Source organism: Callospermophilus lateralis, chromosome 2 (assembly GCF_048772815.1).
Source record: "Callospermophilus lateralis isolate mCalLat2 chromosome 2, mCalLat2.hap1, whole genome shotgun sequence".
In the NCBI taxonomy this organism is placed as follows: Eukaryota; Metazoa; Chordata; class Mammalia; order Rodentia; family Sciuridae; genus Callospermophilus; species Callospermophilus lateralis.
The window spans coordinates 69,328,450-69,356,097 of record NC_135306.1 but is presented as its reverse complement, the minus strand read 5'-3'; the positions used below and the strand labels follow the sequence as shown (position 1 = coordinate 69,356,097).

At 42.9% G+C, this 27,648-nt stretch overlaps 1 protein-coding gene across 1 annotated transcript; it reads left to right on the top strand.

Moving 5' to 3' along the window:
* Positions 1 to 1,287: 1,287 nt before the first annotated feature.
* Positions 1,288 to 26,661, top strand: Klf9 (KLF transcription factor 9). The gene is made up of 2 exons (XM_076846051.2): positions 1,288 to 2,789; positions 26,138 to 26,661. Exons 1-2 carry the CDS (start codon positions 2,285 to 2,287, stop codon positions 26,365 to 26,367), a joined length of 735 nt encoding a protein of 244 aa, XP_076702166.1. The 5' UTR covers positions 1,288 to 2,284; the 3' UTR covers positions 26,368 to 26,661.
* The last annotated feature ends 987 nt before the right edge of the window (positions 26,662 to 27,648 follow it).

The window sequence follows — 27,648 nt, the reverse complement described above, 5'->3', positions numbered from 1 at the left end:
TTTGGAGACCAAGAACCTGGTGTAACTTTCTCAAACTTTGTTAACAAAGTTTAACAGCCAGTGGGATTCAGAGTTGGATCTCACTGAATCTGCATCACATAGAAACAGGTACCTCTCACAGGCAGGAAAGTAAATGTATTTTTAATCAATTGTGCTGACAGGATGCCTCCTGCAAGAGACACTAGCCTTAGATTCTTTTCACTGCTATCAAGATGGAAAACAACCCCACATTCATGAGGGGGAGAAGCAAACTGAGTTAATCAGACTCTAAGACCCACACTAATTGTTGATCAAGTAATGTCACAGTATTCAATGCTAAGGATTTCTGGCTGGTTCCAGTTCCTAAGACTCTGTTTAGCACAGTTAATGTTTCACAAACCAAAGGATTCAGTTGGTGAAGCAGAAAGAACCATAATCAGGAGATTGATATTTTAGTTCTGTTAAAATCTGTCATTGTCTACCTTCTCTGAGTCAGTCTTCACATTTCTAAAGTAAGGGAAAGGAAACAGGCCCTAACAATCTTGCCAGGATCTCTGGAGAGAAAATGGTGTTTGTTTGGGGTTTTTTTTTGTTTGTTTTTTAAAGTACAAATTAGGGATTTTTTTTTTTTTTTTTTTTTTTTTTTGGTCTCCATTTATGTGAAGGTGGGTTAAAATAGTTGAAAAAAAATACTAAAGGGATAAGGAAATGTCTCAATGGGTACAGCACTTCTCTATCATGCCCAAGGCCAGGGACTCAAAAAACAAAAAAAAGCTTTACTTAGACTAACTTGCACCAGAAAAATAGAAGTAGTGAGACAGGGCAAAAAACAAAAATGGAGTGTTTCAATCTGGACAAAGTCCATGCTTTAAAACAAGAACTTTTGTTAGCTGTGCTTTTTTTTTTTTTTAAGTATGAATTGCTTATAATTAATATATTGGATGGGAGACTTTTTAAACAATTGCTCCAAAGTAGGCTGCATCCAAAAAACAAAAATGAAAAAAAATGAATTGATGCTTTCTCATTTGTGTTTATTCTTGGACAATTTGTCCTGACATATTGAGGGCTTTAAAAGAATTATAGACTCACACTGCATTTACTCATCACTGTCCTCCCATCTATAGCTCAACTTCACTATCAGCAACACAAAATACAAAGATGTGTCCAGTTTCACTACAGCTCTGCGCGTTTACAAGTGTCGAGCGCTTGCTTTCGGAACGTCCTTCTGATTGGCTGAGCGAATGCCAGTGACATCAACCAACTTACTTTTGATTGGAAGGCTGGTTGCTGGGACTGTAGCGTTTGCAGGAAGTCACTTAACTGTTTGCAGGCTGGAAAACCAAAACTGAAGTTGTCTTTTGTCACAGGACGAGTGCAACTGACTAGGGAGGAAGTGTCCCGAAGCTCTGCAAACTGGCGGGTGAGCCAGGAGGCCTGGACCGGCGGTCGGACCCCGCAGCACCCCCAAGGATGAGCGGCCGCTTCTTCCCTGCCTCCCGGCCGTTACCCTTTTAAATGTCAGCGTTCGAGACTGTAGGGGTAGCACGAGGCAGTGGAACGGAACAGTCGGATTGGCCGCACGCCTCGGTTCTAGACGCACCTCTCCACCGAAAGGCCGTTCTGACTGGCAGGGGGAGAAAGTAAACAGAGTTGAATCACCCTCCCCACTGGCCAATTGGAGGGGGTTTGGATTGTGACGTGATGGGATTCTGCGAAATTGTTACTGAGCGAGAGAATGCCGGAACGGTGCGGACCGGCCGGAGCAGGGGCTCAGAAGCCGTCAGTGGACTGGGGGAAAAGTGTGTCTTAGACCTTTCGCTCGGTCCGGTCCTTGCCACCCGCGTCGGGGTGGTGGGGTGAATGTCTAGGGGCTTTGGCTCGACGGTGAGGCAGCCGAGGGCGTGTGCTTCTCTTGCAATTTCCTCTCCCAGCGCCTCGGGGGCGTTTTCAGTCGTTTAAACTTGCGACCGCCACGTGTGGCATCTTTCCAAGGGAGCCGGCTTAGAGGGGCCGGCGCGCCTGTCGTGGAGATCGCGCCCGGAGAAGGGCAGGGACAGTGGCGAGAGGCAGCGGCGCGGCGGAGCCCCGGGCCGTGGATGCTGCGTGCGGAGGCGCTGACGGTTACGTAAAGATGAGGGGCTGAGGTCGCCTCGGCGCTCTAGCGAGTCGGAAGCGCCCCGCGCCCCCGCCCCCTTGGCCGCCGCGCCGCGCCGCGCTCGTCGTCCGAGGCCAGGGCAGCCAGAGCCGAACCTCCCCAGCCGCCGCCAACTTTGACCGCGCCTCGGAGGCTGCTGTCTCCCGCACCATGTCCGCGGCCGCCTACATGGACTTTGTGGCTGCCCAGTGTCTGGTTTCCATTTCGAACCGCGCTGCGGTGTCGGAGCATGGGGGCGCTCCAGAAACCGAGCGGCTGCGACTACCTGAGCGCGAGGTGACCAAGGAACACGGTGACCCGGGGGACACCTGGAAGGATTACTGCACGCTGGTCACCATTGCCAAGAGCTTGTTGGATTTGAACAAGTACCGACCCATCCAGACCCCATCGGTGTGCAGCGACAGTCTGGAGAGTCCTGATGAGGATATGGGATCCGACAGCGACGTGACCACCGAATCTGGGTCGAGTCCTTCCCACAGCCCGGAGGAGAGACAGGATCCTGGCAGCGCGCCCAGCCCTCTCTCCCTCCTCCACCCTGGAGTGGCTGCGAAAGGGAAACACGCCTCCGAAAAGAGGCACAAGTGCCCCTACAGTGGCTGTGGGAAAGTCTATGGAAAATCCTCCCATCTCAAAGCCCATTACAGAGTGCATACAGGTTAGCAGCGTCGTCCTTTCCCCCGCGCTCTGGGGTTAACCTTTGGCCGGGCAGTGTACCTTGGCGTTCAGGACACCGCACTCGGCTTCGAGGGTGCAAACATTTTGGATAAGATGCTGTTTAACTCTTTAATAATTTAATCGTGCAGACGTGGAAAGCTCACTCTCTCCTTAATTGTCTCTGGCGTCTAGAAGCCACGGAGAGCCTTAAACTGGCGGGCAGAGCGAGTGCTGTGCGTGGCTTGGCGGGGATCGGGGCCCGCCCCGCCCCTGGCCCGCCCCGCCCCCGGGACTCCGCACCCAGCCTTGGTGGGGCCACCCCAGCTGTGTAGACGCTGGCGGTAGGAAAGTCAGATGGCGTATCTTTAATTTCATTCCGTTGTGGGGTCGCAGCGAAGTGGACGAAACGTGGGGGGAAGCTGCACATTTTACAACGAGCCATTTAGGGATGACTAAGGACTCACTTCGCTGGATGCCTGCTACTTTTCAGGGTTCGCCAAGGTGGTTTTAAATTTGGCCTAGAGTTCCCCTGAGAGGTTTAAAATGACACTGCTTCAGGCAGCAGAGGAGTTTGATCAAGTAGTGGTTGGTGGGTTAATTTCATCACTAGTTAACCTTCTCAGTGAGCGAAATTACAGAGCTAATTTTTCCCCCTGTGACTGGGGACATGCCCTCCACCCCTGAATACCGCGGTTAGTGAGGTGTGGTCCTTGCCCGAGGTCAAGGCTCTGTAGTGAATGTTGGGCGGCTCTGGAGGCTGCCAGGTCGACTTGCTCTCGGGAGAACAAGCAGCAAAGCTGGACAAATGAATGTGACTGCAAAGACATCTGCTGTATAAGCTGGGCTTTTGGAGACTTGTAGGGACCTTGGTTAGCCAGTTCTGTTGGTTCTATTTAAAATGCACTGAAAAAGTTGGAAAGCATTTCGACATACTGACAATCTTTAGAAAGGTTCTTCTCTAACTGCTGTTCTGATAAGGTGGTGGTGGGGGGTTGGTCCTCAACAGCTTTTCCCTCTTGTCCTAAAGACGCCATGTTTAAGAGGTTGTTGGAGTTGCTTGGAAAGGTAGCTTTTTGGTGTAAAGGGTTGATACTTTGAAGAATTGACCCTGGGCCTTGGGTTTCAAAATGATACTTTGTTGGGATTTTCCGTTTTGCTTTACTTTTGCTTTTGGTTTTTAAAAGAAAGGCTATGTAACTGCCTCTCAATTTGTTTCCTTAGGAAAGTGATTCTTGTGGAGGTGGCTGCTGGCACAGGAATAAGTCTGAATTTCTTCTGAGGTTAATGCAAAATTAGTTTTGTTTAGGGTCAGCATCTAGGTTGCCATAAAACAGCACCTTTTAAAGTTTCTATCTGTAAAGTTGATAAAAGGCATGTGCCTGCATTGGGGGTTGTGACCTTTAGCGTGGCTCTGGGGGTGAAGTAGGGGTGTATCCACCAGGGTGTTACTCACCGGCAGCTGTTGGGCGGGCCTGGCCATGTCAGCCATGTTCCCGGAGTTCAGTTGTTCACATAGACACCCACTGCCACCTTGAGCAAAGACATTTTCTCCTTCAGGGAGCTGTCCAGTTGTGCAGCTGCGAAGGTCCGCAATGCCTCTGTGAGCTAGAGTCTGTCAGACTCAGGAATAGGATTTCCAGGGTTCTGGGCCATTCGGCTCAGTGCTTTTCTTAAGCATTTATAGAAATGGCTGCTTATGTGTGCGTGCATGCGTGCTGCTCTTTAATTCTCCATAAGGCAAGTCGGCTCAGCTGTTTTCAGGAAAACCTTTTACACAGTCCAGAGAGAAAAATGAAGGCAAATGTTCATCCCATTTTAAGTGCTACAGTCTTTTAAAACTAGTGATATGGTGATTGCTAGTGTGTCTTATTTATGGTTTTTTTTTTTTTTGAGGGGGGGTGGAATCTGATCCTAGCACATGGTTGGATAAAATCCCCAGCCTCTGTAAATGTTACCAGAAGCAGGACTTATATGCTAAGCATACTATTAAGAGACTTGTAGAGGAGGTTTCCTTCATTTGGAAGTTTCAGATAACAGCTTCAAGTTAAATCCACTTCTGGGTGGGGAAAAGGGCTTCCTGATTTTCTTTTCTTCTGGTAGTTAAATCCAGAAGGTGGACAGAGATAGCATTTAAAATGTCTGCATTCTGTGAAGGTTTAAGAGCTAGAATCCCAGCCACACCCCCTTGCTCAGTACTGCTCCACACTCCCTTGAGAATCCCTGTGCTTGCTCACTTCCTTATAGAGCCTCCTACAGCTGCTGCTTCCATAGTAGACCAGCAACTTTAGAAGTTGAAGTTTTTCAACAAATTTTCAATCTTTTCGGTGTAGCTCCTTGCACAGTGTCCTGAGAGGAAGGAGAGTTGAGGTTAGCTGAATTGGGTTGTGACTTGTCCTTCTATTTCGTAGTTGTAAGACCCTAAGCAAATTACTTTGACTTGGAGTTTGCAAACTAGAGGTTTGTTGCTGAATTTGCTTGTGGATTTGTTTGGCCTGGCCAATATAGAATGCATAAAAATTTAATTAGTTACCAATGTCTAAAAATCAGGATTTCAGCACAAATCTAGAAATCTGGCTTCGGTGGAAAATTTTAAAAATCTGGCAAGATGGGACCTGAATTTCTGTCTAGCACAATCAGTTTGAACTAATCATTTATTTGTGAGCCAGTGCCTCTTATTTTAATTGTTAACATGATCTCTGCTGGCATTTTTTTTTTTTTTTTACAACCTCTATTTTGAGCCTCCATTTCTTAATCCACAAGATAGGGATACTATTCTAAACTCACAGGTTCTTGTGCAAAGTTAACATATATAAAGCGCCCAGATGTGGCTAGGGTGTAGCTCAATGGTAGAGCACTTGCCTAGTATGCAGAAGGCCATGGATTTGATCCCCCAACACTGCAAAATTAAATACATAAAGCACTTAAGAGTCTACATCCTTGAAGAATGGTAAATCTTACAGTTTGTGTGTAATATAAAAGGTGTCCTCAAAGTTAGGGAACACAGGATAAACTTTTTTTTCCCTCTCAGTACTGGGAATTGAACCCAGGGATGCTTTTTACCACTGAGCTACATCCCAAACCATTTTTATTTTTTAATTTTGAGATAGGATTTCAATAAATTGCCAAAGCTGGCCTCAATTCTGTGTTCCTCTGCCTCAGCCTCCAGAGTTGCTGAGTTTACGGGTGTGCTCCATCACTCCTGGCATGTGTTAGTTTACATTTTCAAATAGTATGTTCAATTTGATTTCCCTTAGCTTCTGCACCAGATATATCTGTTCAGTTGATAAACCTAAATGGATCAGCAAATACACTCTGTCCTGTTCTCAGACTTTTTAGACAAGGGTAGCAGACCAAAATGAATCAGACCATACTGCTGTTATTTGAAAATGTAACATTAAGTGTATCTTAAGTCTCCTGACTTTGTGGATCTAGATCCGCTGCCCAGGGCATATATGTATATTTTGGGGTGGGGTGGGGGTGTACCCTTTGGAGAAGGAAACAACTACATCCTATTCCAGATCTGAAGTCATCAGAACAGGCTGATATAGAGTCACACTGGGTTGATATACAATCAACAGAAACCTTAGACCTTGTTTTCATGCCTAAGAGTATTTTATGTTATTCTTTTTGGAGGGTAAGTCAGCTGTCCTCAATAGGTGACAGTAGGTTGAGCTGATGACACTGGTAACTGGGGTCTGAAAAATTCATCCCAAATACCAACCATCTCGGCCCAATTCTAGAGGGAAAAAAACAACAGCTTTTATTAATAAAACAAAAGGAAACTACTGTAAAATAAGGAGTGGTGAGAGCTGCAGCAAATCCGAGGGGCTGCCTGTGCTGCTCCTTATCCTGTTGGACCATTTTCTTGGGGTATTTAGACTTCCTGGTAGAAGGGATCTGCATAGCCCCCACAGCAGAAGTCGTTCTCTAATAGAAGAAATAGGTTTTTCAGCTCCTCTAGGAATGTCCATTACTGGTCCTCTCTAACTCAGGTAAAAAGTTTGTTTACACAGGTGCCAGGTTTTTCTGAGCCTCTTGAACTCTTCTTCCAAGCTTTGGAGTCACCTATTTGGTCAAGGGGAGTCTAGGACCATCAGAGGTGTGAGTGGGATCCATTTCCTTTCCCCAAGGGGCAAGGCTTCAGGGACAGGCTCTTGCTCTGACCCCAGGCCCTGACTAAGGGACCTTGGCTGCCCATGAAGCCACACCTGCCTGGTCCTTACCACTTTCTCTTTTCTTCCTGATTGGAACAGAGACCCTGTACCCTGATCCTTAAAGAGGCATTCTCTCTGCCCTATTCTTTCCAGGGGACTACCCAGACTGATTGGGAGAGTGGCATTTCATAACAACTAAGCCTTAAGGGGGGGCTTGCACAGGTAAATGTTTCTCTACCCTTTTCCCATTCTCTCTCCCCTAATGAGACTAGACTTTTTAATAAACGATTGCCCACACCTCTGCCATGATATTTTAATACCACAGTCACATTATAGAGCTGTTTATGGACTGTGACCTTTTAGAAAGCCACAAACTATTGTGAAAACTTAAGTTTGTTTTTTTTTTTGTTTTTTTTAATCCTCCAAAGCACTAATTTTTGCCCCCTTGGGGACAATGTCACATTACCCCCCCCCAATAGAATGAAAACACACTTGTAAGTATCCTGTTAGGGAGAAATAACGATCTGCATTGGAGAATGGAGCTAAGGGGTATATGTAGATGGCCTTTACAGACTGAAGGTTTCTAAGCATGCAGGGTTCCTATGGGTTTGCTTCTGTGTTGGACCAAAGGTGAAGACTTCCATGAATCCAGAGATGGATGGCCCCACAGTTCTCCAGCCCACAGCCAAAGTCACCCCATAAGGATGGGGAGGGTAGGCATTGCTCTTATTCCTAGTAGTGAAAGGGGTAAAGGAGCAGTTGCAGTCCTTCCCTCATTTCTCACTTGTCCTCCATCATCCCCCATCTATCTGCTCTAGCAATGACAAGGTGGAGATGGCTCAGAGGAAGTCACTCTAAGGTTGGCAGGATTACTGTTTCACAACAGAAAACACAAGTGGAGTAAAATTACAGAGTACACACATCATTTCTGTGATTTTCCTCTCAAATCTTCTGTGGGTGGTGAGAAAGAGATGTGAGGAGTGTAAGTGGGGCCCTGGGAGGGAGGGGGAGGTGTTACAGTAAACAGTGCTGTTTTGATGGTCAACACTCCATTCTCTTCAGACACAAAGATGTGACCTGGGGGAAATGAATTCTGGATTCTGAACATAAGGATCAGATTTATATTCCTGTCTCAACTGTTGACGTTTATCCCAAGAACTAGTCATTCTGCAAATGTCTGTGGGAAATTCCCAGATTGAATTTCCCAGGGAGAAACATCATGTGACATATTGGGAAAGTGGCTGACAATGGTCTTCCCTAATAAGTTCATTGAGAAGAGAAGTGGGCGGATGATTCCCAGTACTTACTTTCAGGAGCCCCTAAAAAAGCACGCTATGATCTAATTGGAAGCCTATCAGTTTGATTATTCAGTGCCTTATGATCCTTAGCATTCTTGATTTTTGTTTTTAAAAAATGGCTTTGTTGAGTTTCTTAGTCTTGAATTCCAAATCTGATACTCACCCCACCCCCTTCTCTCCCTCTGGCTGTTGTAAGCCTTGGGGAATAGTTTGCAGTCTGCAAAGCCTTCCCTGTTAACAACCTCCCCCACATCCGACCCACCCACCTTTTCCTAATGTTTCTCCAGCAAGCCCAGCGCCCACTGAACTGCGTAAATTAGTGCCTAGTAATTGGTACAAAGGCACTTTCTGTTTCTATGCAACACACACAAAAAGGAGGGGCAAAAGGAAGAAGGAGGAGAAGAAGAAAAAGAAGGAGAAAAAAAACCCCAGATGGTTAAAAAGGGAAAGAAGTAAAATCCTCTGTCAGTGGTCTTGGAGGAATCCTGGCTTTCCCTCCATCCCACTTTTTGTTGGAGGTTAGTCATAGGCCTAGGCCTGGCCCAGAGTACTGGGTGGCAACAGTTGTTAGTATTGAAAGAATAGAACTCAAAAGGTTGGAAGTGACCTTGAGAGGTCATCTCATCCATCATTTTGTCTGTTAAAAAAAAGCATGTGCCACCATCTCAGAGACATGGGGATTGTTCTGTTTAAATATTTTGGGGGACTTGGAAGGCTTTGGAAGTACTCTGTGAGAGCTCAAAAGCATCTCTCTGCCTTAACTAGCACGTGACTCTGGACCTATTGGTAATTTTCCAGAGCCACCTTTTTTGGGCACCATAAGGTTACCAGGTACCCAGAAGGGTTTTTCAGCAGAAAATGCTAAAACCTCTACTTCAAGCTTAGTTCTGTGGATGTTTAGAGCTTTCTTCATTTTGAATTCCTTCTCAGGCTCTCCTGAGGATTTCAATCTGTGTTTAACATTTTTTTTTTTTTTAAACCTGGGTTTAAAGAGCTGATTCAAGGAATTAACCAAGTAAAAAGCTCAGAGGTGGAATCAGCCAGTGGCCTCTGCCCTTGTATTGTAGAGCTGCTGTCCCGGAACAGCCCAAGGCATAGCAGTGGGAGGGGTCTACTCCCTTCCTGGAATCCTGAAACTTTAATACCTTTGTGGTGCATTAAGGCCAAAAGTAAACATTTATCTTGTTGGGGCATCAAGCAGTCCCCTTAGCAAATACAGGACTACTGTTAATATTCATTAAAATGAGATCCCCCTTGAAGGGAGTGAGAGAATCCTTTTTTTTTTTTTTTTGGTAGGGTCTCCATTTCCATTTGTCCTTAATGCCTGTGTTTATGGGCTTCCCTTTTATCTCAGTTTATCATGAGCTACACTAGGTTGTGGAATACTGAGATAAGAACTGAGAATCCAGACCTGAAATGTGAAGGTTCCAGAGCTGCAAGAACCAGTTAGTTGACCATCTAATGCCAGGGCTGCTAGATCTTCGAATTTTCATTTATGTATGTATTTGTACCCTGGATTGAACCCAGGGACATTTAATCACTGAACCACATTCCCCAGCACTTTTATTTTTTTATTTTGAGATATATTTGTGCTACATTGCTTAGGGCCTTGCCAAATTGCTGAGACTGGCTTTGAACTTGGGATCCTCCTGCCTCGGCCTCCTGTGCCACTGGGACTACAGGAATGGGCTACCATACCCAGCCTATTTATTTATTTTTTGCAGTACAAGGGATCAAATCCAAGTCCTAGCACATGGTAGGCCAGTGCTGCACCACTGAGCTTAAACTCTAGCCCCTGAATTTAATTTTTTAGTAAAATGAGGATGTTCACAAATTTGAAAAGAAGAATTAGAATTCATCCCTGACTGACCAGATTGAGTCTTTTGAAAAAGTAAGGAAAAAATTATTTTTCAATAATTTAAAAATAAAAAGACCGGATTTTAAACCATACAAAAAATAATGACAAGAGGCTGGGATTGTGGCTCAGTGGTAGAGCACTCACTTAACACACATGGGACCCTGGGTTCGATCCTCAGTACCACATAAAAATAAATGAGTGGAATAAAGGTATTGTGTCCAACTACAACTAAAAAAATAATAAATATTAGAAAAAAATAATGACAAGGTTTTGAAATTCAGGTAGTGATGTTTTGTGAAGTTTGAACTTCTTTCTGGAGCTAAGCCTTCATCCTGGTAGAAGTGCAAGCTTGTGGGAGGGCCTGACTTGAACCAAAATGGAGTCTTTTTTTTTTTTTTTTTGGTGGTACTAGGGAGTGAATCCAGGGGTACTCGACCACTGAACTACATCCCCAGCCCTTTTTATTTTTCATTTTGAGACAGAGTCTTGCTAAATTGCCTAGGCTAGCCTGGAATTTGATCCTCCTTGCCTCAGCCTCAGAGTATCTGGGATTATAGGCATGTGCCACCCACCAAGCCCAGCTAAAGATTCTTAGAATTTTTGTTTAGAATTCTAGAAGAATCTATCAGGATTTCATTCCTTTAAATAATATTGAGTGATTATTATGCAAAAAGCTGTGCTAAATGCTGATAGCAGGCACTATAAATTTTGTCAATAATAGCAATAAAAATAACATCAAATATGTATCATATGCTAGGTTCCAAGCTGAATGATTTCACAGCAATCCTGAGATTAAAAAGGTGCTGTTATTTATTAGGTACTTATTTAATAGGACGAATCAGACTAGTTAACTGACCTAAGGTTACAGTGGAGTTTTCCTAGTATGTTTCTAGGTGCTTGGAGTTGTAAATGAATAGCTATTGACTTGGATCCCTTGGTTTCTTTTTTCTTTTTGAGGGGTGGGATACTGGGGATTGAACCTCCTGTCTCAGCCTCCCAAGCTGCTGGGATTACAGGCCAGTACCACTGTTGCCCGTAGGTTTCTGGTGGTGGGAAGAACTGTCCGTAGGTTTCTGGTGGTGGGAAGAACTGTTTAACTCTTGGATTTGGTTCCCCCAAAGCCATCCATCCTCAGCTGTCCAATCCTGTTCTAACTTTGGTTTTTATCTCGTATTCATGAACCTTGGTCAGGAGTTTTGGCAGACATCTTGGACTTTGATCACACCTACCTTGTATTTGCCATAGTTATCCACAAGCTGTTTCCCTTCGATTGAAAAAGAACTCAGTTTTACATCCAATAGTATATTAGTCAGGATTCTTTGGTTGCATGCAATAGAATCCAAACTTGGACTGGCTTAGTAAAAAATAGAACTTTTTTGGTTCGAGTTGCAGAAACAACTGGGGTCACTCCGTTTCAGGTTTTCTGGATACAGATGCTCCGTGTCTGCTCTCTGTGACTCAGCCTTGCTGTCTTTTGCTCTGGCTTCATTCATGGGCAGGCTGTCTCTAAATGGTGTTAAGATGGCTGCCCACAATGCCAGACTCACATCCTGCCAGTTCAGCAAGCCCGATGGAAAGGACATTTCCCATTCCCAGTGATTCCAGCAAAAATCCCTGGCCTTCAGATGCATAGCTAAACTCAAATTGTATGCCCATCCCTGAGATCCATTCCTGTGGCATGTCTGGGGCTCATCCAACCTCTTGGGTCTAGAAGAGTGTTGTGGTCACCCCTAGGAACTACATGAACTCTTGAGTGGGAAGGGAGTAGGGACTTCAGAGTGCATTATTTATTACCCAAAAGGGAATAAATTCGAGCCAGGCAAAACTAACACCTAGGCCCTCTACTAGTTCAGTTAGACCCACAAGCAGATGTTCAAAAGAAGTTTGACTAAATGAGAGACAAAACAGTATGACAACATCTTTTCCTCTCGTCTCTGGAGTTCAACTTAAAAGGCCAGTAATGAATGGACAACAGGGTTTTTACAGAAAACAGATTATTTTGACATGTTTGTGCAGGTACATACTTACAGGCCTTTCTGAGTGGGTGATGTAGAAGCTGGATCTAAAGACTCACGTGGAACAAATATAACAGCATGCTCTTAGAGAAAAAAAAAGAGTAAGCAAAAAAGAATAAATTAAAAAGGAAACAAAGCAAAAAAAGAATTAACAGCATTATCTTCAGATAATAATGTGATCTTCAGAGCCAGTTACTTCATCCTAACTCAAGACTGTCCATTTAATGCTCAGAGAAATGAATCATGTTTACAGGAACATTTATTACCCTGTGTGCTAATAAAGCACTAGTCTGTGCAAAGATGAACTGTTTATATAGCGGTTTCCATTCAGATCCAGAAGTCTATTCAGTATGCACAATGCTACGCAAAAAGATCCTAAGAAATCCTAAGAGAGAAAAAGAGCTCAAAAATAACAAAAACCAAAACAAAACCAAACAACAAAAAAAAAAGCACACATAAAATGCCAGGGCTACCATAATTCTACGTAGCTTTATACCATTATCAATTTTTTTGACACTGGGGATTGAACTCAGGGATACTCGGCTACTGAGCCACATCCCCAGCCCTCTTTTGTATTTAGTGCCTCGCTTTTTGCTGAGGCTGCCTTTGAATTTAGAGATCCTCCTGACTCAGCTGAGCGACTGGGATTACAGGTATGCCACTGTGTTGCCCCATTATCATTTTAATGGAAATAAGCCAAATGACAACCAAACAGCTGGCTTTCCCTTTTCATGTTGCAAACCATACCCATGACTAGCCACAAAATGCTTCTGGAGGGAGCAGGACCCTACTCATCAGGGCTTCCCAGCAGGATAGAGAATGGGCTGTCTCCCTCACCCAGGCATTTATTCTCAACTCCCAAATTTCAAAACACAACTCAGGAACTCCTGCCCAAGGAGGATTCCACTGAGATCTCAGGACAGTTGGACACCTCATTCTCTTTGGGTGAAAGTTTACACAATCAGGATTCTTGCTCTGATTTGGGGTCCTTTGCCTTTCTTTCTCCTGAAGGTGCTCTATTATTCAGCTGGCAACAGGCCATCCATGTGGCATGCTGTCCTTTGTTCTTGGTGGTCTTCACTGGGCACCGTGAGGCAGCCCTCTTCTAGTGGCGTTCTTCCAAGTGAGTTTCTGGGCTTAAGAACACAGTCCTCCCCACTCTAATTTCGGAAAGGGTAGAAATCTTCAAGGCATGCCCTCAGACACATCCCTTTGAGCCTCGCCACGTGTATGTGGGGACTTCCTTAGGGGGGCTTATGCAAGCTCCAGGTACGCTGTGGGGAAGCTAGGGAATAGTGGTACTTTTGGGGACTTCCCATGCCTGTTAAGAGGAGAGTTAAGGGTTCTGGGCACTGTTTAGAAACATCTGTATTTATACAGATGCCCCTCTGTTTGCTGGAATGACAACCTAATAAACATAAACTGGGAATATAGTTAAGTCAAAATGCTTTTAATATACATAGCTATCAAACATCCTGGTTTAGCAACAAATAGTGCACTGTGGAATATGGGTTGTGTCCCCTTCTGATGGCATGGCTATCTGGGAGCTATGAGATGGGAGTCACAGAACAGACATCAAGATATAGGTCTTGCTGGGTTGAGTCAAGAATCTCCTGTCTGCCATCTTTCATTTGAGACCTACCAGAACTGCAGGAACTTTCTCACAAATCTGTTGAGGTTCAGGTCATGCCAGAAATATGCAGATAGGCTTGCTTCCTAGACACCAAAGAGCTGGAACAGGAAGTACAGTAAAGGGACAGACACACACCCACTTCCCATTTCAGAACCTACAGCAGGCCATCACCTGCTTTCCATAGAGGAACACTGGAACCAGGAAGTAAAATCTCACTTCCCAGCTCTATAGTAATTCGACTGAATCAACAAATGAAACAAAAGGATTGCAAACCACAAGGATTCAGTGAAGGGTTAGGAGCGAATGGTAGTAGGATGGGATGGCATTGGGGTGGGATTATTCTTTCAAAGTCTATGCAGTATTTGTATTCATCTAGAACATTTACAGTTACAGCAATATTTCTGACAAAAGAAGCTTTTCTGGGGCAAGGAGGGTAATCAGGGATTAAACCCAGGGGTACTTAATTAACCACTGAGCCACATCCCCAGTGCCCCACCTCCCTTTTTGTATTTATTTATAGAGTCAGGGTCTGCTAAATTGTAAGGCTGGCTTTGAACTCAAGCTCCTCCTGCCTCAGCCTCCTGAGCTGCTGGGCTTATTGATTTTTGAGTTCAGTGTTAACAATTGAAATTATTTCTGCAATAAAGGAGTGGCCTGTACACCTCTTCTATCATGTGTTAGAGGTTCTACCCACTAGGGTAGTGGAGCATGCAGTAAAAGCAACCATTCTCCTTTTGTACCTGCCATTCTTTGTTGCCTCCCAGTGGGGAGGGAGGCCAGGTGGTACATCAGTGGGGTGGTTGAGTGCTGGGTCCAAGGCTGGGTGGGATGTGTACGCCAGCCTGGTTCTTGAGGAATGCTTTTCTGGACTCCGATCTTTACAGTCTTTCTCTTCACAGTCTTTCTCCTCACAGTCTTTCTCCTCACACATCTTCCTAGCCAGGGTGGTTCTTTGTTGGGCAATTCCTGCCATGACTGTTGGTGTGATTCCACCTCTGAAGCTTCCTGTCTGTTCTTGTGAGGGCCATTTCCTTCACACATATGGAAAGAGGAGGAGAAGAGGGGAGTGTGGGAGGAGTGAGAAAGCAGATGTATGTACAGAAAGTTTTTAACTTTCTAACAATTTGTTTGAGAAGGAAACAGATTGACTCTTCCTTTCTTGGGTTTTGGACACCTGGAGTATCCCAATAATTTCTCAATGTAAAGTAAATCACACTCCCACCCCTACCCCCACCCCCACAGAATATATTCTTTTATTTACTTACTTATTTATTTATTATTATTATTATTTTTCAGTATTAGGGATTGTACCCAAGGGCACTCAACCCCTGAACTTCATCCCCAGCCCTTTTTCATTTTGTCCTGAGAGAGGGGATGTCTAAATTATCTGGGCTTGCTTCTCAAACTTGGGATCCTCCTGCCTCAGCCTTCTGAGTTGCTGGGATTACAGACATATACCACCATTCCCAATGATACTTTTTAAGAACATTAAAATAAATTTTTTATAAAAGAAAACTTTTCCTTGTAATCAAAGAAATCTGTACTCACTGTTTTAAAAATCAGGAATATAGGGGAAGATAACAGAAAGTAGAAGTTGTTCTTTATTTCCTTCACACATAAATAACCACCATTTGTGTTTTGTGTATTCTCCCAGGATTTTTTTCTTCCTATAGATACTCATACATGCATGCAGTAGATGACACACTTTTTTTTTTTTTTTTTGGTACTGGGGATTGAACCCAGAGGTGCTTTACCATTGAGCTACATTGCTCTCCCTTTTTTATTTTTTATTTTGAGACAGGGTCTTGCTAAATTGCTTAGGGCCTTGTTAAATTGCTGAGGCTGGCTTTGAACTTGCAATCCTCTTGCCTTCAGCCTCCCGAGTCACTGGAATTACATGTGTGCTCCACCACACCCAGCTGACCTTCTCACTTAGCAGTGAATAGCTAACATATTTCCATTTCATTATATATCAGCCTGGTATTTAATTTCTATTTTTTTAACAAGTCCATACTATTCTACTGTATATTCTCCAATGATGTATTAAAATAGCTCTTTTCTGTTGGACAATTGTTCCCAACTTATAGTTTTTTTAAAATTAATTAATTAATTTTAATTAGGTATATATGACAGCAGAATGCATTTTGATTCATTGTACACAATTGCAGCACAACTTTACATTTCTATGGTTGTACATGATGTAGCGTCACACCATATATGTAGTCTCATATTTACCTAGGGTAATGATGTCCGTCTCATTCCACCATCTTTCCTTTTCCCATGTACCCAACTTATAGTTTGTATCATACTGGTATCCTTCTATATTTTCATGTCCCTCTCTAATTATTACCAAAAATAATTCCCCCCAAATATTGCCAGATGGCTCTGGATCAGTCATGAGTCTTGCCAGTGTGGTACTGGGCCTATTTCCTCAAGCCTCCCCCAATGGTAGGTAAGAACAGACTTTTTGACATTTTCATCAGCCTCACATATATTTCGTTGGTGTCTTAATTGGCATGTTTTGATTATGTGTGAGATTTAATATAGCTTTATATATTTATTTCTTGGTCATTAGTATTTCTTATCTTATAAATTGCTTATTTGCATTCTTACCCACTTTTATAAAATTGGACTACTCATTTTGATTTGTAAGTGTTCTTTTTTTTGCATAGATTATATGCAAATATACATATATTGTGTCACATAGAAGTTTAGCATTTTTATGTATTCAAAATTGTCCTTCTAATAGAATTTTAGTTTCATGTTTAGAAAATCTCTCTTCATTCCAGGATTCTTTAAATGTTTACCTATATTTTCTTTTACCTTTATGGTTTTATTTTATTTTATTATTATTATTATTTTTTGCATTTGCATGAATATAAACCACTTGGAATTCATTTAAGTGAGAAACATAAGGTAGGGATCCTGATTTAGTTTCTGTTTAACCTTATGTCTCCATCATTTACGGAATTAAACATTTTTTTGCTTCACTGATTTGAAATACTCCATTTACCATATGCTAAATCCCTATAGATTCTTAGGTTTATTTTCAGGCTCTGCTCTGTTCTACCAATTTGTCTTTTCCTATGCTGGTTTCTCACTATCTTAATTATTACAACTTTAATAATACATTTTAATAACTACTATTGCAGGTGCTCACTTATTATTTATTCTTTTAAGAATTTTCTTGGCAAGTTAGGTATGTTTATTCTTCCAAATAAGCTTCAGAAATAATTTTGTCAAATTCAAGAAAAAGAAATTCTTATGGTGTGTGGTTAATTTCATAGATGAATTTGTACAGAATTGCTGTGTTCACGCCATTGAGTCTAACATGGGAAACATTCCATTTATTCATTTTCTTTCACATCAAGATTTCATGGCTTCTCGATGGTTCTGAACTTTTATTGTTAGGCTTATTCAGAGTACTAATGCTTAGCAGGTTAGCATATAAGAAAACTATAGCTCTTTTGTATATTTATACCTAGGTGTGTACTTTAATTTTTTTTTTAACTGGGGGATTGAACCCAGAGGCACTTTAACTGCTGAGCTACATCCCCAGCCTTTTTTATTTTTTATTTTGAGACAAGGTCTCTCTAAGTGGCCTAAGATGGCCTGGAACTTGGAATCCTCCTGCCTCATCTTCCTGAGTGGTAGGGTTTACAAGGCACTTACCCCCACGCCCAGCTGTGCTTAATTTGTATGCAATTCTTCAGGAATTTGTCTTGTATTTTCCAAATAAGGAAGTTATAACAACTGCAAATAATTCTTACTTAATAAACTTCCTTTTCCCCACCATTTACTTCTTATCTTGCTATCTAATTTCACTCACTAGCATTTCCTAACAACATTCGATTATAATGACAGGAGTATGTACACCTTCATTCTTTGGGCTTGATTTAGTAAGAATGCTAACTTTATTTCACTATTGACCTTGCTACAGGAAGGGTTCAGATTTGTATTTTTTTAATCCTGTTAAGGAATTATTCTTCAGTTTTCTAAAATTTTTTATTAGGGACAAACATTGAATGTTTGGGAACTATATCAACATGATTTTCTAATGTCAAATTATCCTTTTACCATGGAATCCTAGTTGCTTTTTTGCTGTCAAAAAACCCCCCACTATTTAGGGCTGGGGTTGTAGCTCAGTGGTAGAGCGCTTGTCTGGAATGCATGGGGCACTGAGTTCCAGCCTCAGTACCACATAGATAATAAAATAAAGGTATTGTGGCTATCCACAACTTAACAAAAAGTCTTAAAACAACAACACTATTTAAGGCCAGGGGTGGGGTGTAGCTCAATAATAGAGGGCAAGAAGCCCTCTGTTCAGTCCCCAGCACCATACACACACACAAAAAACAACAACAACAACAAACCACAACAACTTTTTCCTCAAGTTTTTGCCCATCTGTAGGAAGTTATGGTTCTTTATTGATATTCTGAGAGCTGTATTCTGAACTGAAGACCTAATTCCCTTAGTTTTTTTTTTTTTTTTTTTTTTTTTTTTTTAAGGTTCTGCCTTGCTTACAGTTTTTATCCCCTTCCCCGGACTCTGATAAGGGAAAGTGAGAAGATTGACCCCAGGCTAGGACCTTAGCGGCAGCTTGGCTGAACTTTGGGGACCCTGCAAAGACTTGGGTATATCCAGTGAACAAGCCATGCATTTACCAAGCACCCTGTCCTCTTTCTTCTACATGGAGGACTCAACCCCATTTATTTCAGGACTTTCTAAAGAAAAATGAGCTGCACTGGACATCACCAGCTAATTACTGGTAGAGAGGAAACTTTCTCTCAAAGAAATGAACTCTCCTGTGCTAACTGGGCTTCTCTCCTAACCCTTGGTAGGCCCAGGAGAATTCTGGGGCCCCATCTGTGTCTGCAAAGTCTTTTACACATTTCGTGCAGTGCTCAGTAGCTTTTTTGATTAAGTTTATTTTATACTCTGAGTCTGTCAAGGAGAGGTGCTTAGCTTGTTGCTGAAAGGGGCAGGGACTGGTGTATAAATAATGAGAACTCAGAGAGACTCGTGTTATTAACAGCTCTGCTCCAGTAAGGCAGAGTTTATTGTGTCATTGCCTCTGGGTGTGTTTTCCTGTGAAGGCCAGAAATAAAACACTGGTACAAGTCTTTTTTTTTTTTTTTTTTTTCTCCTAGGAGGATGGTAACTTTCATTAATACTAAAGAGAAGTTTAAAGAATCTCTCTTTGATAATTGTTATATGATGTGTTGGGTGTGAAGAAGGTTGACCATTTTCCTTTGGACCTTACCATTGAGCCAAAAGAAAGTGAGGGCCTTACTTGGTTTCCCCCCAGGTTGTGGGATGAAGGGCAAGTTACAATCCTGAAGACCTCTCTTTTCCTCCTCTTGGGTCCCATTCAGCTTTCAGTCCTCTCTACATATGATTTCCTCATGCCTATATGTTCTTTGGTGCAGACCACCTATCTTTTTTTGTGTGTGCAATGATGGGGATTGAACCCAATGCCTCACGCATGCTCTGCCTTGAGCCTCATCCCCATCCCCAAACCACGTTATCATTCTTGGTGATACTTTACTGTGTGTCTGACATTGACTGATGTGCTAGAATGTATCCCATAGTTGTATGCAAACCCTCCACTGGGATAAAGGACTGGAAATTGTAGGTCTTCAAGCAGAGTCCAGTCTGCATACACACTGCTGGCTGGTGTCATGTTTTATAAAGAGTTGAATTTGCACACCTCTTAGAGGGGAAAGTACTCTTCGGGAGACCACGGATTTCACTGCAACCTGTGATTGAACGCAATTGGTGCTGGACTCATTTTATTATGTGCCTTGATCCTGAAGACATTTGAATTTACAAACTCTACTACTATATAAGTGTCATGGTTCAGATCTGGATTGTCCCTTAAAAACTCATGTGCGGAAGACTTGGTCACCAACATGGCAATGTTCAGAGTTGGGGTTTTGATAAGTGACTGGAGCATGAGGGCTCTGACCTCATCAGTGGATTAATCCATTGACAGCTAAATGAACTACTGAGAGGTGGTGGAAACTGTAGGCTGGGAGGGCATGATGGAGGAAGTAGGTCATTGGGGCATGCCCTGAGGGACTATATCCTGTCCCTGGCATGGTATGTGTTTCACTCTTTCTCTCTCTCTCTCTCTCTCTCTCAGCTACCATGAGTTGATCAGCTTTCCTATGCCATGATGTTTCCTGCCTCAGAACCAGCCAACCATGGTCTGAAAACATGAGCCAAAATAAACCTTCCCTCCATTAAATTGTTTATGTCAGATATTTTGGTCACAGTGATGAAAAGCTGACTAACACATCAGGTAGAGTTCCAAATCTTCTGATCGAGATCAGTGACCATCCAATTTTCTGAGAAGGGTCAGATAGTAAATATTTTCAGCTCGTCAGGCCATAGTTTCTGTCACAACTGCTCAACACTGCTGTGGTTGAGAGAACAACCACAGATAATAGTTGAACTAGTTGTGTGTAGGCTTTTTTCAGTAATACTTTATATAAGGGCATGAAATTTTAATTTCATGTAACTTTCTCCTGCCATAAAATATTCTTCTTTTGGGTTGGGATTGTGGCTCAGTGGTAGAGCACTTGCCTAGCATGGGTGAGGTGCTGGGTTTGATCCTCAGCGCCACATAAAGTTAAATAAATAAAGGCATCATGTCCACCTACAACCAAAAAAGATTTTTTAAAAAAATTGATTCTTTTTTTTGGGGGGGGGGTACTAGGGATTGAACTCAAAGGCACTTGACCACTGGGCCACATCCCCAGCCCTATTTTGTATTTTATTTAGAGACAGGGTCTCACTGAGTTGCTTGGTGCCTCACCATTGCTGAGGCTGGCTTTGAACTCATGATCCTCCACCTCAGCCTCCTGAGCTGCTGGGATTATAGGTGTGTGCCACCGCTTCGGCTCTTCTTTTGATTTTTTCCAACCATTTGGTCTCGGCTCATGGCAGGCCACATTTGGCCAGTGAGTTGAATTTGCTAACCCCCAGTTTTGATCACTGACCAAAGACTCCTAGTACTTTTCCAAAGGGTTCCAAAAGAACTAAAGTGATCTGAGGATTTTTGCACTAGCAACTCACTTCCAAGCAGATCTTTGTTACATGCTTAGAAACTGTTAGTTTAAGTTATACAAGTTCTGTAATGCTAACACAGGCTGCTGTGGGATCTTGATTTCCACGGGGCTCTTTGGTGTCCCTCTCTTCTCTCTGGAACACTTCAGAGACGGGGATGCTAGGTCAATGACAGCATCTACATTAGAAGATACAAATGTGGCTCAGTGGTTGAGCACTTGTGGAGCATGCGTGAGGCACTCGGTTCAATCCCGCACCACATAATAAATAAATAAACAAACAAACAAACAAATAAATAAATGGCATTGTGTCTATCTACAGCTAAAAAAAATATTAAAAATAAAAAAGTGAATCAGTTGGAATGGGCCTAATTACACTTAAATACTGTGTCAGTTGTCAGCATAAGAACTTACATATGGGTACAGGTCCCCTGTACCCACAGTGGATTCATGACAATTTCCACCTAATGTCATTTCTATGAAACCTTCTTCCTAACACAAGAGCACCTTGTTTCTTTTCAATTCTAGCCCCACAGCCTAGTAGCTTCTTGGTCCATCCTCCTCATGGTGGATAGATTCCCTCAAGTAAATAACCCTTTCCTCTCATGACTCAGTGGAAAGACACAAGAACATGTGCCAATGAGTAAGCCACGCCACATGACCATGCCTCCAAGAAACCCGCCCCTGTCCGGCTTTGTCTAGAGAGCAGTGAGAATATACTGAGTTTTGCCTTCCTGTCCTTTCTCTCCCCTCCTCATCAGACAGCAGTGCAGAGAGGCTTTGTTTTGTTTTCTCTGTTCTTTTGCAACTTATTACTCTATGAATTCTGCCTCCTTTTAAATTTTTTTTATTTTAGATGTTGATGGACCTTTATTTTTATTCATTTATTTATATGTGGTGCTGAGAATTGAACCCAGTGCCTCACACATGCTAGGCAAGCGCCCTGCTACTGAGTCCCAGCCCCTGCCCCTCTGCCTACTTTTTATATATTTAATGTAGCATGTATTAGAAGAACATTTCCCCATAGACACTTCTTTGGGGTCAAAAAGAACTTTGCTGCAACCTAACTCTAGAATAGCCCAGAAGTCTTCTCAAATAACCTAGTAACTTTCTGAGCGGGTTTTTTGTTTTGTTTTGTGATGCTGGGGATTGAACCCAGGGCCTTGTGCATGAGGTAAGCACTCTACCAACTGAGCTATATCCCCAGCCCTCTGAGCAGGTTTTGATCAATATGAGTAACCTAGAGGGTGTACAGATTAAATCAACCACATACACAGCCCTCTGCATTCATGGGTTCTGCATGAGCAAATTCAATCAAATACAAATCAAAAATATCCAGAAAAGAAACAGAATATGGCTCAGTGGTAGTATGCAAGAGGCCCTGGGTTTGATCTCCAGTACTGCAAAATTAAAAACATTCAGGAAAAAAAAAGACCATTTTTTTCATGTCATTATTCCCCTAAGCAATGCAATGTACCAATTATTTTAAACAGCAATTTACATTGTATTAGGCATATTAAGTAATGTGGAGATCATTTAAAGTATATAAGATATGCAAGTATATTATGCCAATTAATATTAGGGAATTGAGCATCCTTGGATTTTGGTATCCATGTGGTTGAGAGTTCTGGAACCAATAGCTTGTGGATACCAAAAGATGACTGCATTTAGTAAGTGCTGGGCAGAATGAGTAGGACAAAAATCATACATGAGATTGTCTTTGCCTCAAGGTCAACCTTATTGTGTATAACAACCCGCATTTTACTTTTTGCTCAAATGATGGCCAAAGTGGGTAAAAAAATACTTTGAATCCAACACAAAAGTAATATTTCCAAAAGTTGCAAAAGTGTAGTCTTCCATTCTGTGTCTTTGTTGAATTTTTTGGTGAGGACCTTTTTGTGATTTCTTTTCGGCCCCCTACAGGAGTGTTTTCATGCATCACTACCCCCAGGCTCATCCACTGGGCAGCACCTAGCATCCACTGGTTTGCTGCCGCAGCTCTTCAACCCAGAGCTCAGTGACGATTCATACCAGACCCGTATGTAGAGAATCAGCTGTGACCGATGTGTTTTCCCACACTGCTTTTCCCACAAGAACTGGGTTTCTCACACGGAGGTTGTATAGGGTGTCAGATCATTGCTGTGCTCAGAGATTATCACAAAGTTGACAAGTTGGTTGCTGTTGATTTTGTTGTTATTATTTGTACATCTCATCAGCATGGGTTAGGAGAAGCTGCTGTGGGGAGATAATTTTTAGGTGATTCAGATGTACCGTGCTGGACAGCTCCCAGCCTCTGCAATTTCTCTCTGGCTTCCAGGAAGGCTGGCATGGGAGTGAGAAAACATTCACTCCTCACACCTACCAAAGGCGTGTCTGGAGGGTTCTGCCGAAACCAGGAGCCTGTGTGTCCTGTGTCTATGAAGCAGTTGCTTTGGCTTTGCTTGGAAAGGTGTGAAGAGTAGGCAGGCAGCTCCAAAGCAGGGCGATGACAACCATTTACATGATGAGCAAGTTAGGCTGTCATCTAAAAGAGCTTATTCTGGACGTTTGCCTCTATGTGTCCTTCCTGGATGTGGTCACAGGCATCCGCCCCCCTTGCCTTGATAGGGGCTGGGGTATGGGCTGGTCTGAGCATTTCTTGCAGGCAGGGTTTAGCTCCATTCTAAGTGGGATGGGGAGACACCATATGACTCCAAGGAAAGCAATCAGAATGAGGAAAGATCTGGAAACAGTGCCAAGTCTTCATGACCCACAAAGAGACAGGGCAGTTGAGTGGCTAGGCTCATGCAGGTGGCTCGGCATTGGGGAGAGAGTCAGTTCATGTTTTCCAGTTACGTGCCTAAGCAAGTACTCTAACTCTGTTCTCATCTGGAAAATGGGGCAGCCTTTTGTAATGTCCTGTGAGAATACAGTGTGAAAAATGCACTGGGATCCCTCCTTATCTCTGTCTTCATGCCTGTGATTATTATTATTTTCTAAAAAAATTTTTGACAGTACTAGGGATTAAACCAGGGATGCTTTAACACTGAACTATGTGCTTCCAGCCCTTTTTATCTTTTGAGAAAGGGTCTCACTTAGTTGCCTAAGCTGGCCTCAAAACTTGCAATCCTCCTGCCTCAGCCTCCTGAGCAGCAGGTGTGCACCACAGCCCTAGCTCATGATTATTTTTATAATGCTAGTTATATGGAAGTAATTGGAATTGTTTAGTCTAAAGGAGAGAAGATTGGAGAAGGACATGGTTCTGAAGGGCTATTATGTAGCAGAGGGACAAAGTTATTTTTAGTTTGACTAAAATATGGCCTTTGCAGGAAGGCACATTTCACATCGATAAAAGACTCTTTGTGAAAGAAATGCTCAAGAACAGCCAGGCTATCCTGCCAGGTATTGGGGCTCCTGACTGATGCTGGGTGTCCATAGCACTAGAGAGTTTGAGGGGAAAGGGCTGCTCCAGGTGGGAGGTTGTTTGGATCAGATGTTTGAGTCTTCTTCCATCTCTATGATGTCAGGAAATTTAGCAAGGACTCAGGCTTTGGAGTCCTGAAAAAATGGATGAAACCGGCAACTGCATAGAATAACACCAGAAAAAAATTTTTTGAAGGATCCGATGGGTACAAAATACCAAGCTTATTTGCCTAGAGAAGATAATCCTCAGCATTTTACTCATTATATTAGTTTCCTGGGCAGAATCACAGACTGGTGACTTAAACAAGAGAAATGAAGAATGTCCCACAGTTCTGGAGGCTGGGAATTCAAGGTGTCAGCTGTGTTGGTTCCTTCTGAGGCCTCTCTTCCTGTACATGGCCTTTTCTCACAGTACATTTCCATGGTTTTTCCTAATCTTAATACGTCTGTGTCCTTACTTATTTTATGTTTTTGGTACTGGAGATTGAACCTATGGGCACTTAACCACTGAGCCACATCCCCAGCACTTTTTATTTTGTATTTGGAGACAGGGTCTCACAAGGTCGCTCAGGGCTTACTAAGTTGCTAAAACTGGATTTGAACTTGCAGTCCTCCTGCCTAAGCCTCCCAAGTCGCCAGGCTTATGGGCATGCGCCACTGTGCTCCTTCTAATCTCTTCTTTTTAATTTTTTAAAGGGAGGGTGTTACTGGGGATTTAACCCAGCAGCAGTTTACCTCTGAGCTACATCACGAGCCCTTTTTATTTTTTAAGTTGAAGCAGGGTCCTTGCTAAGTTGCTTAGGGCCTCAATAAATTGCTGAAGCTGTCTTTGAACTTGCAATGTCTTGCCTCAGTCACCTGACCATTAGGCTCACAGGCGGGCGCCACCATGCTGGCATAATCTTTTCTTATAAGGACATCAGTCATGAAGGACCACCCCAATGACTTCATATAACCCCAGTTACCTCTTTAAAGACTGTTTTAAGTATCTTCGGGGGATTAGTTCTAGGATCCTCTTTCAGATGCCAAATTCCCTCGATGCATGAATCCATCATAGAAAATGCAAATATTGAATTTGCATGTAATCAAAGCACCTTATTTATTTATTTATTTATTTTTGTGCCAGGGATTGAACTAAGGGACTTTAACCACTGAGCCATGTCCCTAGCCCTTTTTAAATATCTTATTTAGAGCCAGGACCTCACTGAGTTGCTTAGGACATTATTAAGTTGCTGAGACTGGTTTTGAACTTGAGATCCTCCTGCCTCAGCCTCCCAAGTTACTGGGATTATAGGCCTGTGCCATCACACCTGGCTCAGTGCATGTTAAGTCATCTCTAGATTGCTTACACTACCTAATACAATGTGAATGCTATGTAAATAGTTATTATGCTATGTTTCGTAGATAATAATGACAAGAACAAAAAAGAGTATGTGTTCAATACAGAGACAGCTTTTCCTTTCTGAATATTTTCCATCTTTCATTAGTTAATCTGTAGATGTGGAACCCACAGATAAGGAGGTCAATATTCTGAGATATTAGGGTTTTCGTTTTGTTTTTGTACCAGGAGTTAAACCCAGGGACACTTTACTGTTGAGCTACATCCCCAGTCCTTTTATTTTTTATTTTGGGACAGGATCTCACTGAGTTGCTTAGGGCCTGGCTAAGTTGCTGAGGCTGGCCTCAAACTTGGAATCATCCTGCCTAAACTTCCCCAATTGCTGAGATTGCAGGCATAGGCCACCAAGATCAGCATTCTGAAGTATGGAGTTTGGACTTCCACTTAAGCCTTCGGGGGAGGGGAGATGCAGCTCAGCCCATAACACTGTGCGTGGACAGGGGACTTATTCTTTGAGTAGTGGGAATTGTCACCCACATGATTTCTAAACAGTGTCCCGTCTCAATTCCCTTCTCCTAGGTGAGCGGCCCTTTCCCTGCACGTGGCCAGACTGCCTTAAAAAGTTCTCCCGCTCAGATGAGCTGACCCGCCACTACCGGACCCACACTGGGGAAAAGCAGTTCCGCTGTCCACTGTGTGAGAAGCGCTTCATGAGGAGTGACCACCTCACAAAGCACGCCCGGCGTCACACCGAGTTCCACCCCAGCATGATTAAGCGATCGAAAAAGGCGCTGGCCAACCCCTTGTGAGGTGCTACCCACGGCAGCCAGGGAGGGATGGACCCCAGAGGACAACACAACTCCCAGGACACAGACGGACAGACACATGGAAACCAAGCTCCAGAAGAGGCTTGCTGACAGCAGGAGGTCACTGCTCTTTGGTCAATATTCTGATTTTTTTCTCTCCCTATATTGTTTTTTAAAAGCACATGGTAGCCTCAGATCAAAGTGAACACTTGTCCCCTTGCAGAGACAACTCTGGGAACCTTCTCTGACTGCTGGAGGGAGGCATATGCTTTTGTTTTTTTTCTCCTTTAGGTTTTTTTTTTGGGGGGGTGGGGGTGGGGGTGGGGAAGGGAGGGGGCAAGGCCAAGACTGGGGTAGAATTTTAAAGATTCACACTGGTGTACATATGTCCGACTGGGTGAGTTGACCTGTGGCACTACACAGCGATTCTGGGCCCTTGATGCTTGCTGTCTCTCCGAATTGTTTTCTTACCTTTTAATGTAATGACAAGTGTGCTTCAGTTTGTTTAGCAAAACCACTCTCTTGAATCACGTTAACTTTTGAGATTAAAAAAGAAACTCCATAGCACAGCTGTCTTTATGCAAGCAAGAACACATCTACTCCAGCATGATCCGCCATCTAAAGACTCGAAACAAAAAAGTTCCTTACCGTCAATGGGTAAGCAAAGTCCGAATTTAATAAGACCAACCTTGGGCAGGTCGCACCAAGTACGGAACTTTTCAGCCTTGCTTTGTATGAATTGTACTTTTTGAACATAAGCTGCACTTTTATTTTCTAATGCAGAGGATGAATAAGTTAAACACATGCTTTGAGGATAGAAGCAGACATTCTGTTTGGCACCATGTTATAATCTGCTTATTTTACAGTATACACGTTTCCCTAAGAAATCATGGCAGCGATGTGAGGGCAGAATATACACAACACATGCTGAAGGAGGAGGGTAGCATTTAAAAAGATACAAAAAAAGAAGAAAAGAAAAAGAACCAACAGAATTTTAACTCTATTAACTTGTCCAAATTTTCCTATCCTTTTAGTTAACTTCATATAACTGTACCATGATGCCACTGAGAGAAAGAACTTTGGACCCTGTTCAGTGTCATTTGAGTGGGTGCTTAACAGTCACTAGGTCTAGAGGGGGGAAAGGTTTGGTGGTCTCCTTCCCATGTTCCTACAAATCTCCCACTATAAGGTGCAAGAGTTATGTAAAAGGAAAGAGAGCTGAAGTATCAAAAAAAAAAAAAAAAAAAAAAGAAAATTACCCTATACGTAGTGAGTGTCAAGGGA

Coding starts and splice junctions, on each gene's coding strand:
- Klf9 (XM_076846051.2), top strand. CDS start 2,285: ATGTCCGCGGCCGCCTACATGGACTTTGTGGCTGCCCAGTGTCTGGTT. Junction 2,790..26,137: donor CCATTACAGAGTGCATACAG/GTTAGCAGCGTC, acceptor CCCTTCTCCTAG/GTGAGCGGCCCTTTCCCTGC.